The sequence below is a fragment of the Schistocerca piceifrons genome, chromosome 3, assembly GCF_021461385.2.
Source record: "Schistocerca piceifrons isolate TAMUIC-IGC-003096 chromosome 3, iqSchPice1.1, whole genome shotgun sequence".
Classification (NCBI taxonomy): Eukaryota; Metazoa; Arthropoda; class Insecta; order Orthoptera; family Acrididae; genus Schistocerca; species Schistocerca piceifrons.
The window spans coordinates 66,807,818-66,835,640 of record NC_060140.1 but is presented as its reverse complement, the minus strand read 5'-3'; the positions used below and the strand labels follow the sequence as shown (position 1 = coordinate 66,835,640).

The 27,823-nt window shown below is 41.7% G+C and overlaps 1 protein-coding gene across 1 annotated transcript in view; it reads right to left on the bottom strand.

The window, feature by feature from the left end:
- The window catches only part of LOC124788393 (arylsulfatase B-like), a 92,539-nt gene that overhangs the window by 9,474 nt on the left and 55,242 nt on the right, over positions 1-27,823 (bottom strand). Inside the window, exon 6 of the mRNA XM_047255659.1 lies at positions 25,531-25,688. Within this exon, the coding sequence (XP_047111615.1) occupies positions 25,531-25,688 (158 nt within the window). The remainder of the gene's footprint in view (positions 1-25,530; positions 25,689-27,823) is intronic.

Sequence of the window (27,823 nt, the reverse complement as noted above, 5' to 3'; positions counted from 1 at the left end):
TGTGCAGTTGACGGACTTTGAGCGAGGGCGTATAGTGGGCTTGAGGGAGGCCGGGTGGACGTACCGCCGAATTGCTCAACACGTGGGGCGTGAGGTCTCCACAGTACATCGATGTTGTCGCCAGTGGTCGGCGGAAGGTGCACGTGCCCGTCGACCTGGGACCGGACCGCAGCGACGCACGGATGCACGCCAAGACCGTAGGATCCTACGCAGTGCCGTAGGGGACCGCACCGCCACTTCCCAGCAAATTAGGGACACTGTTGCTCCTGGGGTATCGGCGAGGACCATTCGCAACCGTCTCCATGAAGCTGGGCTACGGTCCCGCACACCGTTAGGCCGTCTTCCGCTCACGCCCCAACATCGTGCAGCCCGCCTCCAGTGGTGTCGCGACAGGCGTGAATGGAGGGACGAATGGAGACGTGTCGTCTTCAGCGATGAGAGTCGCTTCTGCCTTGGTGCCAATGATGGTCGTATGCGTGTTTGGCGCCGTGCAGGTGAGCGCCACAATCAGGACTGCATACGACCGAGGCACACAGGGCCTACACCCGGCATCATGGTGTGGGGAGCGATCTCCTACACTGGCCGTACACCACTGGTGATCGTCGAGGGGACACTGAATAGTGCACGGTACATCCAAACCGTCATCGAACCCATCGTTCTACCATTCCTAGACCGGCAAGGGAACTTGCTGTTCCAACAGGACAATGCACGTCCGCATGTATCCCGTGCCACCCAACGTGCTCTAGAAGGTGTAAGTCAACTACCCTGGCCAGCAAGATCTCCGGATCTGTCCCCCATTGAGCATGTTTGGGACTGGATGAAGCGTCGTCTCACGCGGTCTGCACGTCCAGCACGAACGCTGGTCCAACTGAGGCGCCAGGTGGAAATGGCATGGCAAGCCGTTCCACAGGACTACATCCAGCATCTCTACGATCGTCTCCATGGGAGAATAGCATCCTGCATTACTGCGAAAGGTGGATATACACTGTACTAGTGCCGACATTGTGCATGCTCTGTTGCCTGTGTCTATGTGCCTGTGGTTCTGTCAGTGTGATCGTGTGATGTATCTGACCCCAGGAATGTGTCAATAAAGTTTCCCCTTCCTGGGACAATGAATTCACGGTGTTCTTATTTCAAGTTCCAGGTGTGTATTTCTACTACATCGTGTAGCTCGTCTTTACCTTGCCTTTCATGATAATGAAAACAGAATGATAAAGGAACATGGATTCATACATTCCTCACATGAGAGAGTCACACATTTCACTCACATTTCTACGGTTGTCTTTGATAATGAACTTCCATTTGGATATCTTATCCAGAGAATAATAGCGCTGTATACTGTACATCTTGAAAGAAACCGCTACTGCCCGTTAGTGAGAAAGAGTAATTGTCTAGGCCGATCAGTTTCTTACAAACCAGAACACAAGGTTTTGTTTCGGTTTCGGCATTATTGTGACCACATTTTTTTTTTTTTTGCATCTATAGTTGTTTGCTGTTGCACTGTTTACTGTAAATAAACGTCCACTTGAAAGTATATTGCCGAAGACATCGCCTTGAAGATACTTTATAGTCTCATGAGATACCATACATGCATATTTACTGCCTAAAATAAGACATCAATATTTATTGTGTAGCAGAGATAACGTTCTCCTCGTATGTGTTCTTTTATTACTTTATTAAAGGAAAGGACAGTATTGTACCTCAGAACTGTTTGTTCTTCATAAAATTGCACATAGAGGCATTCAGATTGAGCCCATGAATGATTCTGCTAAAACAATGTATTGTTACTTATTGTTGCATCTTCAAACGCTTGTTGATGTCAGAAACGTATGACTTCTCACAATTTTATCCGATGTGGCATAATGTGTATTTATTTTAAGCTTCTAGCATGTGATGAGGAAAACTGATCTTAAAACACCAAATCTGTAATCTATGTACACGTTAGTACAGTGTAGTTTTGTTTCCTCCTGTACAAGCTCCAAATCAGAAATCCAGCTATCTAGGTGCCTAAATATTTTAATATTCGCTATATGAAGTTAATGTTCTGTAATCATAAATAGTGCTAGGCAGCTGTAACACAGGTTGCATCAAAAATAATGATACGATTGTAAAAAATCATAACTATTTTGTTATTGCGAGATATGTGCGTGAACGGCGTACTGTTGGAAAAGCAAACTCTCAAGTTTTACATGGTTCCCGCTAGGTAGCAGTAGTGTGCCCTCACTTCAATTCTAGTTAAAATGGTGTCGGGACAAGAGTAAGCGTTTTGTGTTCTTCGTTTTGCGCAGTGCGGGTCAGTGATAACTGTTCAACGTGACTTTCGCCCTAGGTATGGTGTGGAGCCTTCTACAGCACAGAGCATTATACGATGGCATGAACAATTCCGAGAAACAGGTAATTCCTAGAAACAGGTTGTTTGCATAAAGGCAAATCGCCGTCCCCGAGTGTCTGACACAGACATCGAACGCATCTGCCATAGTTTCACAAAGAGTCCGCAAAAATCCGTTCGCCGTACAGCTCGACAGCTCGACGTACCCCTGATGTCTGTCTGGCATGTGTTGCGTCGGCGTTTACACATGAAACCATAAGAATTTCAGCTACTGAAAGCTCTTCGTCAAGGTGACAAACAACAACGTGTGGAGTTGTGTAATTTATTTCTTGGCAAGATGGAGGATGACTGTTTTGTTCCACGCTTACTCTTTAATGACGACATACCATTCCATTTAAATTGGAAAGGTGAACCGTCATAATGAGAGAATATCAGGTACGGAACAATCACATGAAGTTGTACAACATAAGATGGATTCTCCTAAATTTAATGTGTTTTGTGTAGTTTCGCGGGAAAAGGTGGATGGACCATTTTTCTTCGCCGAGAACCCTGTTACAGAGATCACATATCTCGATATGCTTCAGAGCCTTCTTTTCCCACGGTTGGAGACTGATTCGAACGACTTCGCTAACCAACAGGATGGGACACCGCCACACTGGCATCTGAAAGTGTGGGAATTTTTAAATTAAAGAATTACTGAACGATGGAACGGTCGCACTGAACCAAATGATTCAGCCTTACATTACTGGCCTCCAAGGTCACCGCACCTGACTGTATGTGATTATTTCTTGCGGGGTTTTATAAAAGACTCTGTTTATGTGCCTCCGTTACCAACAACAATGAATGAACCGACACATCGCATAACGGCAGCAGTGGAAGCTGTAACTCAAAACATGCTCGCTGCAGTGAGGGAACAGTTTGAATACCGCATTGACATATACCCTGCCGCACATACTACGATGCAGCAGCCTTCATAATGAAAGAATCTCACGATACAGAAGCCTTGACAACCAAGACACTGAAACTAATAGGAACCCACAACTTGTAGAAGACAAGGCTACAAAAGGTTCAAACAGGATTCCCTCACCATTACGCAGCGCGCGTGCCGTACATCTCAATGGGGTTTCATTGAACACCTATGAAAATCTATGAAAAAAAAGTATTTGAGTTTCCCGTTCGACAAGAAACAAAATTCATTGAATGTGTTTATTAGTTTCAGAAATATAGACGTGCCAAATCGGATGACTCCCTTTAATACACCCTGTATTTATCTAGTAACCATTCCATAATTCCAGAAGCATTTACGAGCGTGTTTGTTGAGAAGAATGACCTAACTGGATAACCAAATGTGGCGCGAGGAGACAGTGATATGTTTGCTTTTGCAAAATCTAGGGGAGGACCAGTAACAGGAATGACTCAAACTGTAGGAAATCAGGAGCATGAAATACGAGTAGATAGTTTAAAGCGAACAGAAAACATAACTGAGTGAGGCAAACAGTTGTTACTGGGTGCACACTACAGGAAGTGAAGCTAATAAAAGTAAAAGGCACTGAATGTAGTATGCAAGAAATGTTTGCAGCTCTGATGAGTAAACTAGAAGCGTCTAATAGCAAAATGGAATAAACTGATACACATATTAAACAGCAGCACATAGAACCGACTAACAATAGAATAAAAGAAACTGCTAAGGATACTAAACGGCTGCTAGTAAAAGTCGTTCTGGAAACAAACAAAATAACCAATGGTAAATTAGAGAAACACATCAGGTGGACTGAAAAATATTTTCAATCTGTAGACGAGAAAATAGAGAAAGTAATATGACGAAGGCAATATGAAGAAAGCAACGGCAAAAGATTAATCACAAAAGAGTAGCGACTGCAAAAGCAGATGTAGTAAATCACAGCAAGTGTATAAACGAAATACAACAGACCATTTCAGGGGCACAATTTTCTGAGCTTATTCCAGCAACAGCTGGTGGTTCAGTGACTTGCTATGAACCACCTATGTTAGAACAAAAAATTTTTAGTCACCTATTTGATTTTTTGAAAATTTGTGTGGGAAGAAGGCTTCCCGCGGACCGTGAGATGTTACTATCAAATTTTTAGGAACTTTTTTATTATAAAAACTGACACTGTAAAACAAAACAAAACAAATACATGATTGCTTGATTATTTTTTAGTCACAAATATCAACGAATATTTAATTACTGAATGTTATGGAACAGCCTAAAAGATGGATCTACACACATAGCGATATTGCAGTTTGATAACATTATTCTTGATCACTTTTCGTCTTTTCCTGTACTCCACATACGACAAGACTGTACTTCACAATCTTCTGCGACAGATGTTCTTCCATATTTGAAAGTCTGAGTTCATCAGGAACACCAGTGTCTGCTTATTTTAAAATGAATACCGATGGATGCCCAATTCGTTTCCGTGTTGAGAAACCTGACAGCAATTCTCTTGTTAACTTTAAACGGAATGTTAGGTACTCTCCATTTCCTGTCAGTGCCGCGTGCATTATAAACGCATACACAAAAATAAAAAACTCTGTGCCACCATTTTAGAGATTGCCGTCCAACTTCATACGGTTCTCGAATCTGAGTGAAGAGATCCATACCTCCAATTGCACTGTTTTACAAACTTACGGCAGTTGGACAAGTCATGCTACATATAGAACCGTCTCTCCCAGTTTGGAAACGAATCTTTCAGACTTCGGATATATTGCTGAAGATGGAACTTTTCCTGTTCTTGTGTCTTGCCACTTTACGCAACGACTGACTCTTTCATCCCTGTCTTAAACTCGCCTGGTAAAAATTTGTTTTCCGGAAGACCTTTTCTGTTGCCTCTGATAGTACCAAAAGAATATATTCCATCATCCAAAAGTGTTTACACTAGGGCGTACAAAGTGAAATAGTTGTCAAATGCAAAAATACATTTACTATTTTTTCAAAGATGAACACAATTCAGGTGCAACCCTTTCAACAGGAAGAATATTTGCATTATTGTCTTCCCCTTTTCTATAATATATCTACAACCTAAGTAGACAGCCTGCCTTAGCATCAGCCAGTCACGAGACCTTGTACCCTCATTTTATAGGCCTCGTGCCCATATAGTGTTTTATGCTTGATCTGCCCTTGAAAAGTATCATATCTTATCGATGGATAATCTGCCTGAATGATCATATGCCTCTAAGAAATTACTGTTTAGGGAGTCAGTTAGTGACCTCACTTTACATAATTTATCATATTTAGAAGAACCCTTCCCCTCTGCCTTCGAACTATCGTTGAGATAAAGGTCCCATAAAAAACCTATTGAATCATTTCAGAGTCATCAATTTCAACACTGATTCAGCATACAAAAGAGAACTCCAGTAATTTGATAAATGTGGCAGAGTACGGATGCCCATAACGATGAGCATTCGTGGGATGCGTGCAAGTGTGTTTGTTCAACAATATTCTGAATGATACTTTCACTGAAGATATCAAGAAATTACTCGTATGTACGATTGGTTTTAGACAAAGCTTTCTTTGGCAATACTAAGCTTTCTCTAACGGGATCTATGTTTAAGCACTGAAGGGAAGCTGGAATTTTTGCCTACTCTGTGGAAGAACCTGTAGATACCGAACACACTACATGGACGGAAACGTTGTTTACAATTGAGAGCATTTGTTGTTGGAAAGCAGCAGGAGACTGTGGGTTTAGTGTACTACTATCCACATCTGTTGAAACATCGTCTGAACAGTGTCGGAAAATGAATCATACTCGGTAAGTGAGAAGAGATAATCTAGCTCGTCTTCCTCTGTAGTAAAGTAACTCTGTGATGAGAAATACCTAAGACAAATGAATGTGACTAATAACAACTCTATATTGACCACAATGAAAATGTGAAGCAGTGTTAGATGTATGGCCAAATATTCCTGCAAGTTTATAACATCTTCTATTTGTTAGAATAAAGTAGAATTTTCTTTCATGCGTTAATACCATGAAAATTCCATAAAGTATCAAATAAGTACCATGGGGTTGCTTACAAACGCCATTGTCTGTAGATGAACAATACCACGAAGTAACAACAAGACAACGTCTTTCTGCCACCGAAATGAGCCAACACACAAATAATCCTCCTCCAATGTTTGCCAGTGTGACTACTAGCAGCGGCTCGAATTTTCACATGTTTCTCATTCTAATCTACAGATGGAAGCACCAGCAAGATGTTGGAATCTCGGACAGTGGGAGATATTAAATTATGCGGGAAGGTATCTGCCCATTACCCATAAAAGGGTTAAAACTTTAGATAAAAATTTCAGGAAGGGGCTTGAGAAACGTGATGTGTCACACTCCAATGTAAATATAGAAATTGATGAAAAAGAGTCAGAATTATCCAACTGAATAGCATCAGTACAGAATTTGATAAAAACTGATACTAAAGAGACTATTTAGTAGGACAGCAGTGATTGTACTGCCAGAGGCACTGATCTCTTTACTGAGAGAGTAGAAGAACTGCTACATTCAAAAATAAGAGACTATATCGCAGTAAATAACAATAGTGGAAAAGCTAACAAAGAAGATCATAAGGTGAAAATAGTTACGAAGAGAAAAATAAGCAAACAACTGACCATAGGAAGAAAAATGGAATTGTTGTTCATGAAGACCATTACTTGAAAGTAGGTGGGTTACACAAGATTGTCACTCAGATGAAAGTACCCAATATAGCCACACGCATAAAGAAAGAGATTGAGAGCTTCGCGTTAGATGGTTCCTTTACCAGAAAAATGTTGAAGTATCTGACTGTAACTTCAAATAGTACAAATGTAATGAAGAAAGGCATTATAAAAGTAATATACGAAGTTTTAAAAAGATGGTTACAAATATGTTTTCAAGACATGGTGACGTACTTTCAAAATGTACAAGAATAATTAAACATGACGAAAAATCATTCAGCATTAAGGACAGAGAAAGCTGTATGAAGGGAATTTTGGAGAGCAGTATATTATGAACAAGGTACGTACCTGTCATGAGGTAGCAGTAGCACATGCTGAAATTCCAAAGGAATAATAGGTATATACACTGTAGATGATGAGCACAGACACAGCGGTAGTTACGGGGAAGCTGGCTGGCTCTGACAGATTTGAATAGAGATTATCTCTCTAGGACACAAACATATGAAGTGTGCCTGAAAGACCCAGTTACGGTGCTGAAAAAAAAAATAGGACAAACTTTAAAGGTTTCCAATTCAGTCAAGATTTATTGTTGCAACAGTGCATATGGAGTACATGAAATTATGACATTTACAGATCAATAGCACTAGCTGTTCTGAGGTGCCAGGTATCAACCCATACTAAAACACTTACATTAGTACGGGGTGCACCTTCAAAAAGCGGCAATGCAGGAGCTGCCTCTCGACATATAGTCGATCGTACAGAGAGAGAGTTACTGTCCTCAGATGCGTTATTCTACACCTGCTCGTTCTGTTCCCGAAGATCTCTAAGAGTAGTTGGTTGACGCACGAATCACTTCCGAATCACTCCTCATCCCATCATATCCCACACATGATCCATCTGAGACAAGTCCGGAGATCGTGCTGGCCAGCGAGGTAGCTGCACGTCTCCTATAGCACTTTGACTTTCACGGGCAGTGTGTGGGTGAGCACTACCCGTTTGAAACAACACATCACCTTCCTGTTGCCAGAGCCGGCCGGTGTGGCCGTGCGGTTCTAGGCGCGTCAGTTTGGAACCGCGTGACCGCTACGGTCGCAGGTTCGAATCCTGCCTCGGGAATGGATGTGTGTGATGTACTTTGGTTAATTAGGTTTAAGTAGTTCTAAGTTCTAGGGGACTGATGACCTCAGTAGTTAGGTCCCATAGTGCTCAGAGCCATGCGAACCATTTTTGAACCTGTTGCCAGAACAGCAAAAGAGCCGGTCTAATAATATTCTGCACATACCGAGCGCAGCTTAACGTTCCCTCCAGAAACACAAATGGTGAACAAGAATTGTAGCTTATCACACCCCAGACCATACGTCCTAGGGTGGGACCAGTGTGTCTTGGACGAATTGACCCAACGAGAAAGCGCTCACCAGGTCTACACTGTATACACAAACGGCCATCACTTGTGTGGACACTGCCTCCATCACTGAAGACCATGGCGTGCCATTCTATCTTCCAGTTGATCTTCTAACAGCGTTAGTCGAGGGGTGCATGTCGATGCTGTGCCGTGAGTGGAAGACGGGCACGCCCATCGTCCCACTGCTAATAACCGGTTCGCAACAGTTCGTGTTGCCACATCTGACCTCACACGTCCTCTTCGCTGTGCTGTGGCAGCTGTACAATCTGCCACCTTTGCCCTTACCACAAGCCAATCCTGGTGGATGTCTGTGGTGCGTGGACGTCCAGTATCTCAAATCGGAAATGAGAATGTTCATTTGACGGCTGACAACGGCATCGTTGCACAACTGTCGAAACACGTCCAAGTTGTGAGGCAATTCCCCGAGAGGACCATTCCGCTACTCGGGAAGTCACAATATCACCCCTTTCAAAATCGTTCAGTTGCTATAGGAAGCACGAGTGCATCTCGGTTTGCACCACGCTAAGCTTTACAGCTGTTAACCTTTCCTATTAAGGGGTAGATACGGATGGTGCTCTGGTTGCTATGCCCCTATGCTATCTATTGGCGGAAGATGTTAGAAATCGTTATCAGTACATCCACTAACCCCTAGGTGGCATATGTCATTATCAGATCAAGATCGACGTCGTATTTCCAGTTGTACTAATTTTTTCTCCGGCAGAGAATGTCACATAATTCACTTACATAATAAAGGAGTTTTGCTATTTGGGGAGCAAAATAACTGATGATGGTCGAAGCAGAGAGGATATAATATGTAGACTCGCAATGGCAAGGAAAGCGTTTATGAAGAAGAGAAATTTGTTAACATAGAGTATAGATTTAAGTATCAGGAAGTCGTTTCTGAAAGTACTTGTATGGAGTGTAGCCATATATGGAAGTGAAACATGGACGATAAATAGTTTGGACAAGAGGAGAATAGAAGCTTTCGAAATGTGGTACTACAGAAGAATGCTGAAGATTAGATGGGTAGATTGCATAACTAATGAGGAGGTACTGAATAGGAATGGGGAGAAGAGGAGATTGTGAGACAACTTGACTAGAAGAAGGGATCGGTTGGTAGGACGTGTTCTGAGGCATCAAGGGATCACCAATTTAGTATTGGAGGGCAGCGTGGAGGGTAAAAATTGTAGAGGGAGACCAAGAGATGAATACACTAAGCAGATTCAGAAGGATGTAGGCTCCAGTACGTACTGGGAGATAAAGAAGCTTGCACAGAATAGAGTAGCATGGAGAGCTGCATCAAACCAGGACTAAAGACCACAACAACAACAACAACAACAACAACAGGACAACAACAGTAGCTCATTAAGATTGTAAGAGTACTAAGAGGAACAATAGTTTAAAGCTTTTTGAGAAAACGTGTGTTTAGTTCCATGTTTGTTTACAGCAAGTAGTAGGAGTTGAAAGAACAGGTAGAGGACCTTGTAAGGTTTTTTAAAATTCTTTTAAATTGTCTTTATGTTAAAATATTTATTTATGACTGTTTTTTTATTCCTGTTGTGACGTCAGTGTGGCAGTTTAAAGAGCCAGTGCAGAGCGTCTAATGCTAATGGCCTTTAAATGGCAAAGCTGACGCAGGCGGGTGAGTGAATGAATGGAGGCCGACGTGACGTAATCAAGGATGCGTCTCAATAGGTTTGTTAGTAAACGGATTAGGTGAAGAGTATTGACCCTAAGGAAGCGGTATAAACAACATAAGTAAACGCAATTGTTTCACGTTGGCGGTTAATAATTACTGTTAAATAATAAGTTAAAGTGCAATACACCGAAGAGCCAAAGATTATGGTACACCTGCCTAACATCGTGTAGGGCCCCCAGAGCACGCAGAAGTGCCGCAACACGACGTGGCATTATTGGTTTGGTTTGTGGGGGTTGAAGGTACCAGACTACAAAGGCCATCGGTCCCGAGGTGGCAAGGACTCGACTAATGCCTCAAGTTGACCTGGAGGGAATTGACACCATAAATCCTGCAGGGCTGTCCATAAATCCGTAAGACTACGACGGGGTGGAGATCTCTTCTGCACTACACGTCGCAAGACGTCCTAGATATGCTCAGTAATGTTCATGTCTAGGTAGTATGGTGAGCAGCGGAAGTGTTTAAACTCAGAAGAGTGTTCTTGGAGCCGCTCTGTAGCAATTCTGGATGTGTGGCGTGTCACATAGTCCTGCTCAAATTGTTCAAGGCCGTCGGAATGCAGAGTGGACATGAATGGATGCAGGTGATCAGGCAGAATGCTTACGCACATGTCACCCGTATCTAGACAAATCAGGGGTCCCATATCACTCTACCTGCACATCCCCCACACCATTTCAGAACCTCCACCAGCTTGAACAGTACCCTGCTGACATACAGAGTCCACGGATTCACGGGGTTGTCTCCATACCCGTGCACATCCATCCACTCGATACAATTTGTAACGAGACCTGTCCGACCAGGCAACATGTTTCAGTCATCAACAATTCAATGATGACACTGACGGGCCCAGGCAAGGAGTATAGCTTTGCGTCGTGCAGTCATCAAGGGTACAAGAGTGGTACTTCGTCTCCGAAAGCCCATATCGATGATGTTTCTTTGAATGGTTCGCACGATGACATTTGTTGATGGTGTAACACTAAAAAATCTGCAGCGATTTGCGGAAGGGTTCAACTTCTGTCACGCTGAACAATTCTCTTCAGTCATTGTTGGTGCCGTTCTTGCAAGAATTTTTCCGGGCGCAGCGATGTCGGAGAATTAAGTTTTACCAGGTTTCCCATATTCATGATACACTCGTGAAATAGTCGTACGGGAAAATCCCCACTTCATCGTTACCTCTGAGACGCTGTGTCCCATCGCTCGGTCGCCGACTATAACACCACGTTGAAACTGATCTTGATAACTTGCCATTGTAGCAGCAGTAACCGACGTAACAACTGCGCCAGACACTTGTTGTCCTATATAGGCGTTGGCGCCCACAGAACCGCATTCTGCCTGTTTATATATGTCTGCATCTGAATACGCACGCCTATACCAGTTCTTTGGTGCTTTAGTGTATAATGAAATTAGTGTTCAGCAGTCTTACAATTGGGAAATCATTTTAAGAACATATTTAAAATAGTGAAAGAGGCAGCAGAAGAAACAATTGCGATGGGAGGGAAGGAAAGAAACGAATGGTTTGATGATGAACGTAGACTAGCAATAGAAGATAAACATGAGAGGCTACTAAGAATATTGCACAGTGTGACAAGAAAAAGTGGAGGTGTATAACGAATTAAGGTCTTGCTCGGAGGATATGTAAGAAAAAGAGAAAGGAATGGCTGAAATCAAAGTTTCAAGAGATAGAAGAACAAAAGGAAGTGAATGAGACGATAAAATACTTTAATGCATTAGGAAATAAGAGAAAAAAATTTCGACCCATTTAAATTGCATGCCAAAATAGAAATTGTAAGATAATCAGGAACGAACTACACAAAATACAGAGATTTACAGAATACTTTGAACATATGCTCAGTACAAACTCAGACCAGGTACCATGTGATCCACAAGAACAGGAGGAGAAAATAGAGGCAAGAGCAGATGAAAGGGAAGAACAGTGGAGGAGGTGAAGTCAGTGAACATATAAACTGAAAAATGTGGTCCTGATGAGATGGGATAGTGTAAGAACTTATGAAATTTCGTGCTCATCCTCTAGTAAGTGAAATACATGCGTTAATAAGTAACATATGGGAAAGTGAAAGAATACCTGAGAATCGGAAAACTATAATAATATGCCCTATATGTAACAAGGGATAAAATTTGCTTGTGAAATATGTGGAGGCATAACATTATGGAATATATCCTACTAGATACTTTCCGGGCTGCTGAATGAAAGGATAAAAAAGTGCACTGAAAATATTCTTGGGTAACACCAGTGTGATTTCCTATGAATTACAGGCACTTTTGACCCGTTGTTTCTTATTCGCCAACTAATGGAGAAATAATTACGAATATGATATAAGTCTCCATTTACTGTTTGTTGCTGCTAAAATTATTTTTGATGTTGTTAACAGACCGGCATTGTATAACGTACAAAAGTATTGGGCACCTGTGACAAGCTAAGAAGATTAGGTGAGTGAATAATGAAGGACACTAATGCAAAAGTGAACAACAACGTGATCAAGAGCTTTATCTTTACAAATGGAGTGGAACAGATTTATGGTGTCCCTTCAGTCCTATTTAACGTCGTACTGCATAGTCTGACACAATAATGAGGACGAATAATGATTAAATCTAGTCATACATATGCGATGCAGATGATATTGCAATTATGGCAGCTGATGTAAACACCCTTACAGAAATGTAGGAAATAATTGAAGCAGAAGGAGCAAAAATTGGACTTACAAACAATCTAAAGGAATTTGAAAGAAAAATACTGCGAAACGTTTATGGGTACATGGTTGGAGAAGGAGGTACAACAGCGAAACGCAAGAAATTATACAAGGGAACGCTATAGTGAAATTTGTTGAATCTCAAAGAATCCGCTGGTTAGGACATATGGAGAGAATGTCAGATGACAGGATGCCCAAATGAATAATTAAGGGTAGATCTAAATCCACTAGAAGGAAGAGCCCACCAGGAGCTAGTGGCAGTACAGTGTATTGTCCGACCCTAACAAGGTGGAGACCCGAGGAAGGGAGAGAACGGAGATGTATGGAGGAAGACTGTTGAGGAGTCCTAGAGTCGTCAAGGGCTCTAGTGCCAAAGAAGAAGAAGAAGAAGAAGGAGAATAAGTGAAAATAGTTATATTTCATCTAATGAATTAGCTGTTTATTAACTTAAAATATATATTTAATAAGGAAGAAACACTAATTAATAAGAAGAGCAGTTGGATTTTTTTTAATTTGTCACATGGACAGAATAAGAAATCTGATGATTAAAATATTCGCTGTCTGAAGAATATAATCCACATTCGTTCTTTCTTTCTAAAGAACAGTATATGTTTTTGTTGCATGTACTCATATTTAAATGAATGCATGATGAATGCAAACACAGGAACATTCGGAGCGCACATAACAAAATAACGTCCACTGAAGGCCGAACCAGGTGAACGATCAGCAGCAAGGGACGATGTTGGCACATATGCAGATGATGGCTTTCATCAGCGAAACGCCTTGCCTAGGCCCAGCAGCCTCGGCCAGCGAATAACGGTGTTTGACATGAGACAATTGTGTCGGTATCATGAGTTCTGAAAGAGCTACCATGAGGGGTATGTGCTTCTTAATAAAGCGTTATGGTGAGCAGTAATGCTCCAATGCAGGAAATAATTTTCCTTGTGCATTGCTTATAATTAGTTTGTGTATTCTCCCATACTGTATTTGTGTAGGGTAAATCGTAACAAAATGGATCAGGTGTCACTAAGGCTCACGCACAAAGAGTTATGTACAAACTTAATTATGCATGTAGACAGTTCATACATTCGGTGAATCGATAATCTCCACCATTTTTGTCTGTTATCGACATTGATACTGGCAAGTTATCAGCTCCAGGGATTCCCCGATTTTCGAGAATGTTTTCATTTCATTAATATAAAGGTGACATAAAATCACGCGACAGGCTAGTGAAGGTTATCTTGATTATCATCAGTTCTGCAATCAAGGAGACTTGGCGGCAGACTAGTCTGCAAATGTTTGTTTCACATCCAGATTGATACGCCATATCTACCTCAGTAATCGCTTCTGGATATCTGATGATTCACAAATTCCGAAACGCGTCATATGAGCAACAAAGTCATTCCTTGGGCGACGTATAGATTTTACCATATAATACAGTCAGCTTGAATGCAAAACTACTGACTGTTTTAATTTCAAATTTAACGTCGAATAACACATGACAAAAGAAATATCTTTTGTTGTTTAATTACAAATTAACTGTTTTCGGATATTTTTCTTTACTTTTTTTGTGAAAGTTTGCTCCTTGCCAAATGTTATGATTCTAGTCCGACGGAAGATATTCTACACCTTTTCATGAGTGGGCCGGCTGGAGTGGCCGAGCGATTCTAGGCGCTACAGTCTGGAACCGCGCGACCGCTGCGGTCGCAGGTTCGAATCCTATCTAGGACATGGATGTGTGTGATGTCCTTAGGTTAGTTACGTTTAAGTAGTTCTAAGTTCTAGGGGACTGATGACCACAGAAGTTAAGTCCCATAGTGCTCAGAGCCATTTTTCATGAGTGGCTTTGCGAAAGTGACCTAAATGGCTTCTCGTGGCACTGACATTACATCACCAACGGCCTATGGACCTTGGTATGCGACATAAATTTGAATTGCCTGTTCCTGAGGGAAAAGCGTCTTAAAACACGGACGAGCAGATTCAGATAAGAACCGACAACAATTTGTGGCCTCTCTGATATAAATACAAATTAACAGTTTTCGAATTTTTTACTTCACTTGTTCTCTTAAAACTTGCTTCTTGCCAAATGTCATGATTCTAGGACAAGAAGAAGTACCTTACAGATTATGATGAGTGACTTGCGCGTATCAAAATATGTGACATAAACTGTGGTACATTTAGATTGCATTCACTTAGAAGCTAACGTTTATTATTCGAAAAGACACCATAGATCTTTGTATGTGACATAAATTTCAACTACATACATCTACATAATCCTGAGGGAAAGGAGTATTAACAGACGGACGAACAGACAAACAATTGGATAATAAATGACCAAAACAATTTTTTTCGTGTGATATAACAACAAATTTACAGTTTTCGGAATTTTTCCTTTGGCTATATGGTGCAACCTTACTTTTTGCCAAATTTCATTATTGTAAACTGACGGAATGTACTCAATAGATTTGATGAATCAGTTTGTGAGTATTAAAATACATGACATGAACAACCGTATCTTTTGATTCAATTTCCTAGAAGCTTCAATTCTTTACCCCCCAAGGGATCGCAGACCTCAGTATGTGACATAAATTTCGACTCGATACGTTACCAGTCCGCGAGAAAAAAGGATTTTAACAGTTGGACAGACACGCGAACAACAAAGTGATCCTATATGAGTTTCGATTTGACCGAATGAGGCACGAAACTCTAAAAATGCTCCGATAGGTTTTTTTGGGACGGCCAGCTGGCCGCTAGAAAATGCGAGCGAAGTGCTTTTATTATTTTTGTAAAATGAAACAATATTTTGCTGAGGTTGTGAGCAAACTTTATGTTAGTAATCAATATTCTGCACCTTATATTTACTACTTTTGATGTTTTATTTGAAATGTTTTGTTTGATATGTTATTGGTGTTCAAAGATTTTCTGTTTGAAAGATTGATGATATCAGAGCGCGGGCGGTACAATTCAAAGGTTCTCCTAATACAGTTAATCGGGAAGCTAAGATAGGCTGCTTATTACCTGCAAATGTAAGAGTACCTCATGAAAAATTAGATATTGTATTTAAAATAGCTCATAATGAATTACTAAAGTTAATTTGACAAAAAAAGATAAATACATAAAGCAGGTGGTGAAAAAATGTACTGATCTAAATTTTTCTGGCTGCTCCTAAGAGCTGAAAGACGGCGTTTCCAGTGCTTCCAAAACTTCGATTTTGCTAATAAAGAATCGTTGTTGTGGTCTTCAGCTCTCCGTGCTACTCTATCCTGTCCAAGCTTCTTCATCTCCCAGTACCTACTGCAATCTACATCCTTCTGAATCTGTTTAGTGTATTCATCTCTTGGTCTCCCTCTACGATTTTTACCCTCCACGCTGCCCTCCAATACTAAATTGGTGATCCCTTGATGCCTCAGAACATGTCCTACCAACCGATCCCGTCTTCTGGTCAAGTTGTGCCACAAACTTCTCCCCAATCCTATTCAATACTTCCTCATTAGTTATGTGATCTACCCATCTAATCTTCAGCATTCTTCTGTAGCACCACATTTCGAATTCTTCTATTCTCTTCTTGTCCAAACTATTTATCGTCCATGTTTCACTTCCATACATGGCTACGCTCCATACAAATACTTTCAGAAATGACTTCCTGACACTTAAATCTACACTCGATGTTAACAAGTGTCTCTTCTTCAGAAACGCTTTCCTTGCCGTTGCCAGTCTACATTTTATATCCTCTCTACTTCGACCGTCATCAGTTATTTTACTCCCCAAATAGCAAAACTCCTTTACTACTTTAAGTGTCTCATTTCCTAATCTAATTCCCTCAGCATCACCCGACTTAATTCGACTACATTCCATTATCCTCGTTTTGCTTTTGTTGATGTTCATCTTATATCCTCCTTTCAAGACACTGTCCATTCCGTTCAACTGCTCTTCCAAGTCCTTTGCTGTCTCTGACAGAATTACAATGTCATCAGTGAACCTCAAAGTTTTTATTTCTTCTCCATGGATTTTAATGCCTACTCCGAATTTTTCTTTTGTTTCCTTTACTGCTTGCTCAGTATACAGAATGAACAACATCAGGGAGATGCTACAACCCTGTCTTACTCCGTTCCCAACCGCTGCTTCCCTTTCATGTCCCTCGACTCTTATAATTGCCATCTGGTTCCTGTACAAATTGTAAATAGCCTTTCGCTCCCTGTATTTTACCCCTGCCACCTTCAGAATTTGAAAGGGAGTATTCCAGTCAACATTGTCAAAAGCTTTCTCTAAGTCTACAAATGCTAGAAACGTAGGTTTCTCTTTCCTTAATCTTTCTTCTAAGATAAGTCGTAAGGTCAGTATTGCCTTACGTGTTCCAGTGTTTCTACGGAATCCAAACTGATCTTCCCTGAGGTTGGCTTCTACTAGTTTTTCCGTTCGTCTGTAAAGAATTCGTGTTAGTATTTTGCAGCTGTGACTCATTAAACTGATAGTTCGCTAATTTTCACATCTGCCAACACCTGCTTTCTTTGGGATTGTAATTATTATATTCTTCTTGAAGTCTGAGGGTATTTCGCCTGTTTCATACATCTTGCTCACCAGATGGTAGAGTTTTGTCAGGAGTGGCTCTCCCAAGGCCGTCAGTAGTTGCAATGGAATGTTGTCTACTCCGGGGGCCTTGTTTCGACTCAGGTCTTTCAGTGCTCTGTCAAATTTATCACGCAGTATCGTATCTCCCATTTCATCTTCATCTACATCCTCTTCCATTTCCACAATATTGTCCTCAAGCACATCGCCTTTGTATAGACCCTCTATATACTCCTTCCACCTTTCTGCTTTCCCTTCTTTGCCTCGAACTGGGTTTCCATCTGAGCTGTTGATATTCGTACAAGTCGTTCTCTTATCTCCAAAGGTCTCTTTAATTTTCCTGTAGGCAATATCTAGCTTACCCCTAGTGAGATAAGCCTCTACATCCTTACATTTGTCCTCTAGCCATCCCTGCTTAGCCATTTTGCACTTCCTGTCGATCTCATTTTTGAGACGTTTGTATTCCTTTTTGCCTGCTTCATTTACTGCATTTTTATATTTTCTCCTTTCATCACAAATAAAATTCAATATTTCTTCTGTTACCCAAGGATTTCTACTAGCCCTCGTCTTTTTACCTACTTGATCCTCTGCTGCCTTCACTACTTCATCCCTCAAAGCTACCCATTCTTCATCTACTGTATTTCTTTCCCCCATTCCTGTCAATTGTTCCCTTATGCTCTCCCTGAAACTCTGTACAACCTCTGGTTCGTTCAGTTTATCCAGGTCCCAGCTCCTTAAATTCCCACCTTTTTGCAGTTTCTTCAGTTTTAATCTACAGGTCATAACCAACAGATTGTGGTCAGAGTCCACATCTTCCCCTGGAAATGTCTTACAATTTAAAACCTGGTTCCTAAATCTCTGTCTTACCATTATATAATCTATCTGATACCTTTTAGTATATCCAGGGTTCTTCCATGTATACAACCTTCTTTCATGATTCTTAAACCAAGTGTTAGCTATGATTATGTTGTGCTCTGTGCAAAATTCTACCAGGCGGCTTCCTCTTTCATTTCTTAGCCCCAATCCACATTCACTGACTATGATTCCTTCTCTCCCTTTTCCTACACTCGAATTCCAGTCTCTCATGACTATTAAATTTTCGTCTCCCTTCACTATCTGAATGATTTCTTTTATTTCATCATACATTTCTTCAATTTCTTCGTCATCTGCAGAGCTAGTTGGCATATAAAGTTGTACTACTGTAGTAGGTGTGGGTTTCGTATCTGTCTTGGCCACAATAATGCGTTCACTATGCTGTTTGTAGTAGCTTACCCGCATTCCTATTTTCCTATTCATTATTAAACCTACTCCTGCATTACCCCTATTTGATTTTGTGTTTATAACCCTATAATCACCTGACCAGAAGTCTTGTTCCTCCTGCCACCGAACTTCACTAATTCCCACTATATCTAACTTCAACCTATCCATTTCCCTTTTTAAATTTCCTAACCTACCTGCCCGATTAAGGGATCTGACATTCCACGCTCCGATCCGTAGAACGCCAGTTTTCTTTCTCCTGATAACGACATCCTCTTGAGTAGTTCCCGCCCGGAGATCCGAATGGGGGACTATTTTACCTCCGGAATATTTTACCCAAGAGGACGCCATCATCATTTAATCATACAGTAAAGCTGCATGTCCTCGGGAAAAATTACGGCTGTAGTTTCCCCTTGCTTTCAGCCGTTCGCAGTACCAGCACAGCAAGGCCGTTTTGGTTATTGTTACAAGGCCAAATCAGTCAATCATTCAGACTGTTGCCCTTGCAACTACTGAAAAGGCTGCTGCCCCTCTTCAGGAACCACACGTTTGTCTGGCCTCTCAACAGATACCCCTCCGTTGTGGTTGCACCTACGGTACAGCTATGTGTATCGCTGAGGCACGCAAGCCTCCCCACCAACGGCATGGTCCATGGTTCATGGGGGGGGAATAAAGAATCACAGTGTTGAAAAAGAATTTACCGAAGGAGATGTGTAAGGTATTTCTTACGTTAAAACCCTTTTATTTCCTTATTTTGCAGTTTTACATTTCTATATCGCGTCTGCAGACAATATGTTGCACTTAGGCTAATGCCACACCCACACTAGGCGATTATCTTCTCCGAAGGTCAATGATAGTTGCGCGCCGGAAATGGAACTCCATGTTGCAAACGGAATGTGTCACACTGGGCTGTAATTGTGGCTCCGTTAAGTTTCCGCGCGCGACTGTTGCTGCCGAGTGGGCTCGGGCCTAATTTTGGCGCGGTAATAATCGTCAGCAACCCTGCCATACTAGACTCTTATCATTACCAATCGCGCAGCAGCCACAAGGACACTGTACTATGTTCGGTTTAATCTGTGTGTGGCAATGTCCGAAAACTCTGTAAATATCGTTCCAATGGATCATGTGGACAGTGAATTGATAATAATTGAGGTCGAGAAATATCCCAGTTTCTACAACGCAAAATCGCAAGATTATAAAGACAGAAGCATAGAACAAGGTGTGTGCAGATGTTGTTGGGACTGAGAAGTGGAACTCGTCATCACTGAAAGCAAAAAAATGCTCTTGGTAAGATGATATACATACATTCTTGTACATAGGTGCTTGAAACGTTTCATGACAATCGTTGTAACTTACGCCTAGACAACAACTAAAAAAGTAATTTAATTTTTATTTTTCCTTCTCCCTCTAATAGCATGACATGTATACAAACCTGTTGTGCGAAAACAATGTAACTAATTGTGTTGAAACTTTGCGTGATTTAATATAATGTTTTCAGAGGCATGGCCTGCAGGTTGGCCGAACGGTTCTAGGCGCTACAATCTGGAACCGCGCGACCGCTACGGTCTCAGGTTCGAATCCTGCCTCGGGTATGGATGTGTGTGACGTCCTTATGTTAGTTAGGTATAAGCAGTTATAAGTTCTATGGGACTGATGACCTCAGATGTTGAGTCCCATAGTGCTTAGAGCCATTTGAACCATTTTTTCAGAGGTATTTTCAGACTATTTTCTGTATTTTAAAAAAGGCAGAGAAATAAATACTTTGAATTTTTATATTTTTTTTACTAGTATCTTAATCCAATAATACCTAAGATTATGAGGATACAGTTAAAAAAATCGTAAATTTAAGGTTTTGTGGAATAAGTTATTTCAAAAGTTAAAAGGGAACCTACAAAGGATTGTTTGAAAGAACGGTATTCTTGTGAACGTATTCTTAGCATTATGTATTTAAGTCATAAACCAAATAGTCTAACACGACAATGTGAACATGAAATGTATCGACTACTAATACTTCTAAGTTCAGCTGATGACAACAATGACATCCTTATCTGCAGACGTCTAGTTTTCTTTGCCGGCAATGTATGCACCCTGCCAAGAAACTGATCCTTCCACAGAGCAGAAGAAGTTGCCAAACGTGTGTCTAATGTTGTTGTGACTTGGCAAGACAGCCAAGCCACTAGGAGATAGCGGAAAGGCACGCATTTAAGCTCACGCAGGCTGGCGTGAGGTCTGGAACAGTTAAAGGAATTGAGTCTAGTAAAAAAAGTACGGAGCTTCTGGAATACTTAACTTTAATACATAATTGGTGAACATCGGTCTGGCGGTACATGCATCACAAGGTAAATAGCAAATGATAATGGCGCCTTGCTAGGTCGTAGAAAATGACGTAGCTGAAGGCTATGCTAACTATCGTCTCGGCAATGAGAGCGTAATTTGTCAGGGAACCATCGCTAGCAAAGTCGGCTGTACATCTGGGACGAGTGCTAGGAAGTCTCTCTAGACCTGCCGTGTGGCGGCGCTCGGTCTGCAATTACTGATAGTGGCGACACGCGGGTCCGACGTATACTACCGGACCGCGGCCGGTTTAAAGGCTCCACCTAGCAAGTGTGGTGTCTGGCTGTGACACCACAAATGTCACATTCACAGTTGCTACCTCTTAGTCCTACATTTTCCATAGATTCCAGAGAACAGGTTAAATTATCTTCAAACCGATAGCCATCACGCTTCCGCACAAAGTTATGAAGCATGCAAGACGTTTTTATAATACTTTGAGCCAAGTTACTATTAACGTCTGTGACCCTGTGGAAAATTCGCCACTTGTTAGCAAGGATGTCAAACGAACATTCTACTTCAAGCCTTGCTCTACTCAGCCTATAATTAAACACTCTCCCCGATAATGTGAGTGATCTTCTTGCAAAAGACTGCATCAAGTGTTTATCAAGAGCAAAACCTTCGTCACCTGCAAGTACGAAAGGCATATTTTCATTGTTAGGTATATTAGTCAAAGGTTTGACGTCTGGAAAAGGTAACCTGCCATTATAAAGCGCTCTCACGAAGTCAGTTCCTTTTAAAATATTCAGAGCAATGTCTGTAAGTCATATTTCGTAGGATTTGGCATGTACTTTGGTTGTAAGCAGTTATATATTTCTCTGCCTGTACTTATGGATGGAGCAGTTGAGCCTCCTAGCAAAAACTCATAGTGCAGGGACTTCGTGGAGCATCCCATTCCCAGATACCTGCTATAAATCAGTAGAGTATAAAACACAATATCAGGTTGATGAAAATAATTAGTTTCAATGAACAGGTGTAAGAATAATTATTTTTGCTTTCTTGCAGGAAAAGAAGTACAAAGCGGTAGAAAAATGTACGTCATGGATACATACACGCAGACCGAAAGAATTACAAAAAAGTAAAAGGAGTGGCAGCGTATATATATATATATATATATATATATATATATATATATATATATATATATATATATATATATATAGGTGCCTACCGTGCAAGAAGCCACGGAATTGAGGCAGTAAGTAAAAACTTTCTTCTGCAATTTTGTAACATTTAAATGTATTTCCAATGGATATGGTAGTTAATTATCTACTCCATACCGACTTATTATATACTTTTCACATCACACACATTTGTACAGTACAAAGTGGCATATGGGTTTTTCCAAAAATATTTCTTTTAATTTCAGGACCTCAGGAAATATGAATGATGCCTCTATTCTTGAAACTTCCTGGCAGATTAAAACTGTGTGCCCGACCGAGACTCGAACTCGGGACCTTTGCCTTTCGCGGGCAAGTGCTCTACCAACTGAGTTACCGAAGCACGACTCACGACCGGTACTCACAGCTTTACTTCTGGCAGTCTCCTACCTTCCAAACTTTACAGAAGCTCTCCTGCGAAACTTGCAGAACTAGCACTCCTGAAAGAAAGGATATTGCGGAGACATGGCTTAGCCACAGCCTGGGGGATGTTTCCAGAATGAGATTTTCACTATGCAGCGGAGTGTGCGCTGATATGAAACTTCCTGGCAGATTAAAACTGCGTGCCCGACCGAGACTCGAACTCGGGACCTTTGCCTTTCGCAGGCAAGTGCTCTACCAACTGAGCTACCGAAGCACGACTCACGGCCGGTACTCACAGCTTTACTTCTGCCAGTACCTCGTCTCCTACCTTCCAGATTTTACAGAAGCTCTCCTGCGAAACTTGCAGAACTAGCACGCCTGAAAGAAAGGATATTGCGGAGACATGGCTTAGCCACAGCCTGGGGGATGTTTCCAGAATGAGATTTTCACTCTGCAGCGGAGTGTGCGCTGATATGAAACTTCCTGGCAGAGTGAAAATCTCATTCTGGAAACATCCCCCAGGCTGTGGCTAAGCCATGTCTCCGCAATATCCTTTCTTTCAGGAGTGCTAGTTCTGCAAGTTTCGCAGGAGAGCTTCTGTAAAGTTTGGAAGGTAGGAGACGAGGTACTGCAAGAAGTAAAGCTGTGAGTACCGCTCGTGAGTCGTGCTTCGGTAGCTCAGTTAGTAGAGCACTTGCCCGTGAAAGGCAAAGGTCCCGAGTTCGAGTCTCGGTCGGGCATACAGTTTTAATCTGCCAGGAAGTTTCATATCAGCGCACACTCCGCTGCAGAGTGAAAATCTCATTCTGGCCTCTATTCTTGATACCGAAGAAGCGGAAAAGCATCATGAAGACAATGCAGCGACGCCTAACACTGCTGCTAAGTGTTCCACTGCTAAAGCAAATAAAAGGAAACTTCAGAACCCATTTGATAGAGAGTTCATAAGAGTTTCGACACATAGTTCAACATGTGCTGTACCACAAAAGAAATCTGATGACTTGTTTTTGACATCTATTTTGCCATACTTAAAAGAAATGGCTACCGACGATCAACTAGACTTTCAAAAAAAACATTACAGTTAATAAAATCTTACAGCCGAAAGACTGTAAAGAGCAGCACAGCTACTGACTCCTTCACAAATAGTGCGCCGTCAGGTTTGTCGACATCGACAAGCTCACAAAGCCCTGCACCTGAGAGTCCAATCACTTATTTTTCGCCAGTGTCTGGACTGTACGGATGAAGACTCGATTTTGTCATTCGAAGAATATTATAAGTGATGAGGCAGCTAACATGAACTTGTAATGTAAACTGTTTCACTGTAACCTAGTTTATGTTAACGTTATGTTAATTGTATGTTCATGTCCGTAGATTATTTACTCTATGTAATTTAAAAAACGTAACTCAATGTTACTGCAAGTTTTCCTTCCGCCCCAACACAGTCATGTAACTTGGTATCCTTCTCTTGTTAGTTAGTTTCTTTATTCGAGAGCAGTATGCCGAAAGATGCTACGGAAATGCGGTAATAATCAAAGAATATCTCCGGATAACTCATAAGTTTCTTGTGTAACAACACAAACTTTCGTACACTCGGACGATTCATAATAATTGGATGAATCCACCATTTTCGTTGGCGGTTACGCCTTCTGCGACGTCGAATTACATATAATGGTACTGCAGCTAATTATTTGAATTTCGAATGACACCCATGGCGTCTCTCGTGGCTGATTGTAAAACAATTGCAGAAGCCACCGATTTTTGTCGCTAGTACGGCACCTAGTTTCGTCGGGGCGACTTCATCCACCGCGATTACAATCGTTTGAAGTGTGACACCGTAGGCGACTATTTCAGCTGCGATTGTTATTGAGGGAGAAAATCGCCTAGTGTGGCATTAGCCTCATTGAGTGAGGCGGTACTGCAGAACGTACACAGTCGGGAGTAAGTCCGCAGCTCGTGGTCTTGCGGTAGCGTTCTCGCGTCCTGCACACGGGGTCCCGGGTTCGATTCCCGGCTGGGTCAGGGATTTTCTCTGCCTCGTGATGACTGGGTGTTGTGTATCTTTCATCATCACGTCACCATCATTGACTCGCAAGTCGCCGAAGTGGCGTCAACTAAAAACGACTTGCAATACGGCGGCCGAACTCCACCGAATTGGGCCTCCCGGCCAACAATGCCATAGGATCATTTCATTTCAGTCGGGAGTAAGATTGGGGTTGTCACGCTAGTTGAAGCAGCCAGTGGACCATACGGCGTTGCCAGTGGACGGTGGTGCTAGGCGCTGTGGCTACAAATGAGACCACCCGTTACGTCAGCAGCGAGATACGTAGGAAAAGTAGTTATTTTGCTGCAATGTAGGTAATATTACTTAATAAGTATTTGCTAATAGAAGTGGCTTTTCCTATGCAGGTGTAAGGAGAGGACTACAGATCACAGGTACTTTGTTACAACAATATTACAACGCCTAATATCTACCATCTTAATAAATAAGTGAGTAATGTTCAAGTTAACGAAAATGTATGAACGGTTACAAAGTATCACGAGCCTAAGTACGAGGTACAGACTGCACACCATAGTCGCCAGTCGCCGATCGGATGCCGTCCTATGTAATTCTCTCGTGAGGCTATGCTCTCAGAAAATCGTTAGCTTTCAGCTAATCATTATCAATTGTGTCGATGTTATCAGTTTATGGTGGTAGTAGATAAATGCATGATGATGGCATCCATTTTGGACGTTGTTCCGAATAATATAGATTCCCGCCCCATCACGTAACAGAGAACCAGACGGCGCATCAGCGACATAAGCTTCGAGAGCATCTCGGCAAAACAGGTAGAAAGAACCCTACACCACGACTCACTAAGATAGTCCGCAAAACTCCGACGGAAAAGCACAGCCACTCATATTGTACGTCTCGTATGCCATTCTCCACGGATTCACTTTCTTAACTGGAAGATTTCTGGAGGTTTAGTACGAGTGGGAGTGTTCTGGAATTGAAAATGACCCCAGCTGCGACACCTGCTACGAAGCTTTACAACAAGCTGTTTTGAATATCTCTACTTACGCCTCTGAACGGGTAGTTAGATCCCCAGTTGGCCGTCCCGCCAGTCGAGGGTGCTCCGTTGTCCGGGGTGAACACGATGATGGAGTTCTCCAGCATTCCTCGCTGTTGAAGCGCAGCCACCACCCGCCCCACCGATTCATCCAGTTTGGATACAACGCCTGTAACACGAAGAGGTGCAGATACCGCGGTTCATTGAAACGATCAGCAGTGCCTGTCACCATCGCTAAAAACAAATTGCATTTAGAGTTCCGCTAGAAATCATCTCTTTAGATCTGGAAAAGGACCTCTCACGCTGTAATACTTCCATTGGAGAAGCAGTTGAGCATCCATCCTTGGAGACCTACTTTTCCAAATCTCTCCAAACTACAGAGTTCACACATTCATCCGTACTTTCTGTATTACCTACCGTTCGCTGCATATCTCTTTTACCAGGTACTGATATTTCCACATCTTCTTCGACACCTAGAACCCATACTCTTCTCGTACATCTCGTGTAACCAAAATGCCTACACCCTATGCTCACCTTACCCGGTGCCACGGCTCTATCAGCAGGCTCCCCTTCCCACCATCTCAATGCACTACATATCAATTCCCAACGGAATTTCAATCGCTCCTACTCATTCGTGATATTTACCCCATTTCTCCCCCTTCAGCCTTCCAATCATAAGCTACTAATCTCATCGCAAATGACGGTTCTATCTCCATTCACAATTTCCTTGAATAATCGACACCTTACCACAACATCTCAGCTATCAGACTACCCTCATAATTCCCCATCAAAAATTATGTCTCCAGTACCTCCCACATCCAAATCTCCAGTCAGATTTATTAGCAGTCCATGTCACATGCTTCTTTATTATGATTTAGAATGTGGTGGAGGATAGATATAAGAAAATTTTACATAAAAAACTTAGTAATAGTTCTAATACTGAATGGTGATACCGATATAGGTAGTGCATACTCTACTATATTTATGTACATCCACACGTCGTTCTTTCTAATGACCTGTCCAGCTTCCTCCTCCTTTTCTGCTTAGCGGTAGAGTATTTTCAACTGCGAATCAGGCTGCAAAGCCATTAAAATAGATGGTAATTATTTTCAAAATCATGAGTGATGTCAGTTTTACTAAGAATGAGATACATTTCACCTTGGTTGACACGTTGAATGGCGTCATCAGTTGTTGAGGGTACTTCATCTCACCAATAAACACTAAACGAAACATTATCCAATTCCTTCGTAATGCAGGAAGATGCACTCTCTATCTTCCCTAACAGTTAACGTGATTGGAGGACGACTTATGCAGAGCGTGTATGTTATGTGTGTCCTGTGAGCTAAAGACATTGCAGCAAGAATAATTTAAGTGAAATTTTTCTTTGAACAACGCAAGACTGTGTTAACGTAGCGTTGGACAGAGAGTAGTGACAATAATAGAATTGTTTTGTAACTTTGTCAGTGAATAACTGGTATACTTTGCGATAAATAAGATGCCACTGTCATTGTCTATGAAATTTGTAGATTAAATTATGTAAAACCAATGGCAGTTACAAGTCGAACTGCCCGTACGTCGGTGTTGCAGCAGTTCACAGAGTCGGTGTACAGTGTGTAAGTAATTGTAAACTCTGAAGTGTGCTACCAATACACATGGTGCCCGGCGAATTCCCAAGGCTGTAAAATGGTAAGTATCCATACCGGAATGCATCTTTCGGTTCTGCAAGTCGTTTGAAGGCAGAATTTACAAAATTTTAGAGTTCGTGGAAGTGGTTCACTTGTTTCAGCAGAAGCTATTCAAAATCAATGGAACTGTAAATGGCTTGAGTTGTGTGTATGGAGACTTCTCTACGTCTGTAATCTACATCTACATGTATACTCCACAGGTCAACTTACAGTGAGTGGCGAAGGATATTTTGTGTGTCATTGTCGCTTCTCCCCGTTAACCTGTTCCAGTTGCAAATGACTATAGGGAAAAACAATTGCTAGTAGACCTTCATATGTGCTCGAATCTCTCTGCTTTTACCTTCATGGACCATTCAGAAGATGTGCGTAGGAGAAAGCATTATATTGGTTGACCCTACTAGTATACGGTATGATGCAGAACGCCTCTCTTGCATAGTGTGCCACTGGAGGTGGCTCAGCATCGCCGTGATGTTTTCGAGCTTATTAAATGAACCTGTAACAAAACGCGCTACCCTTCTTTGGAACTTCTCCATTTCATCTGGTACGGATTTCAGACTGGAGGGGAATATTAAAGCAGTGGTCGAACGAGGGTTTTGTAACTTACCCCCTATGTGGATGG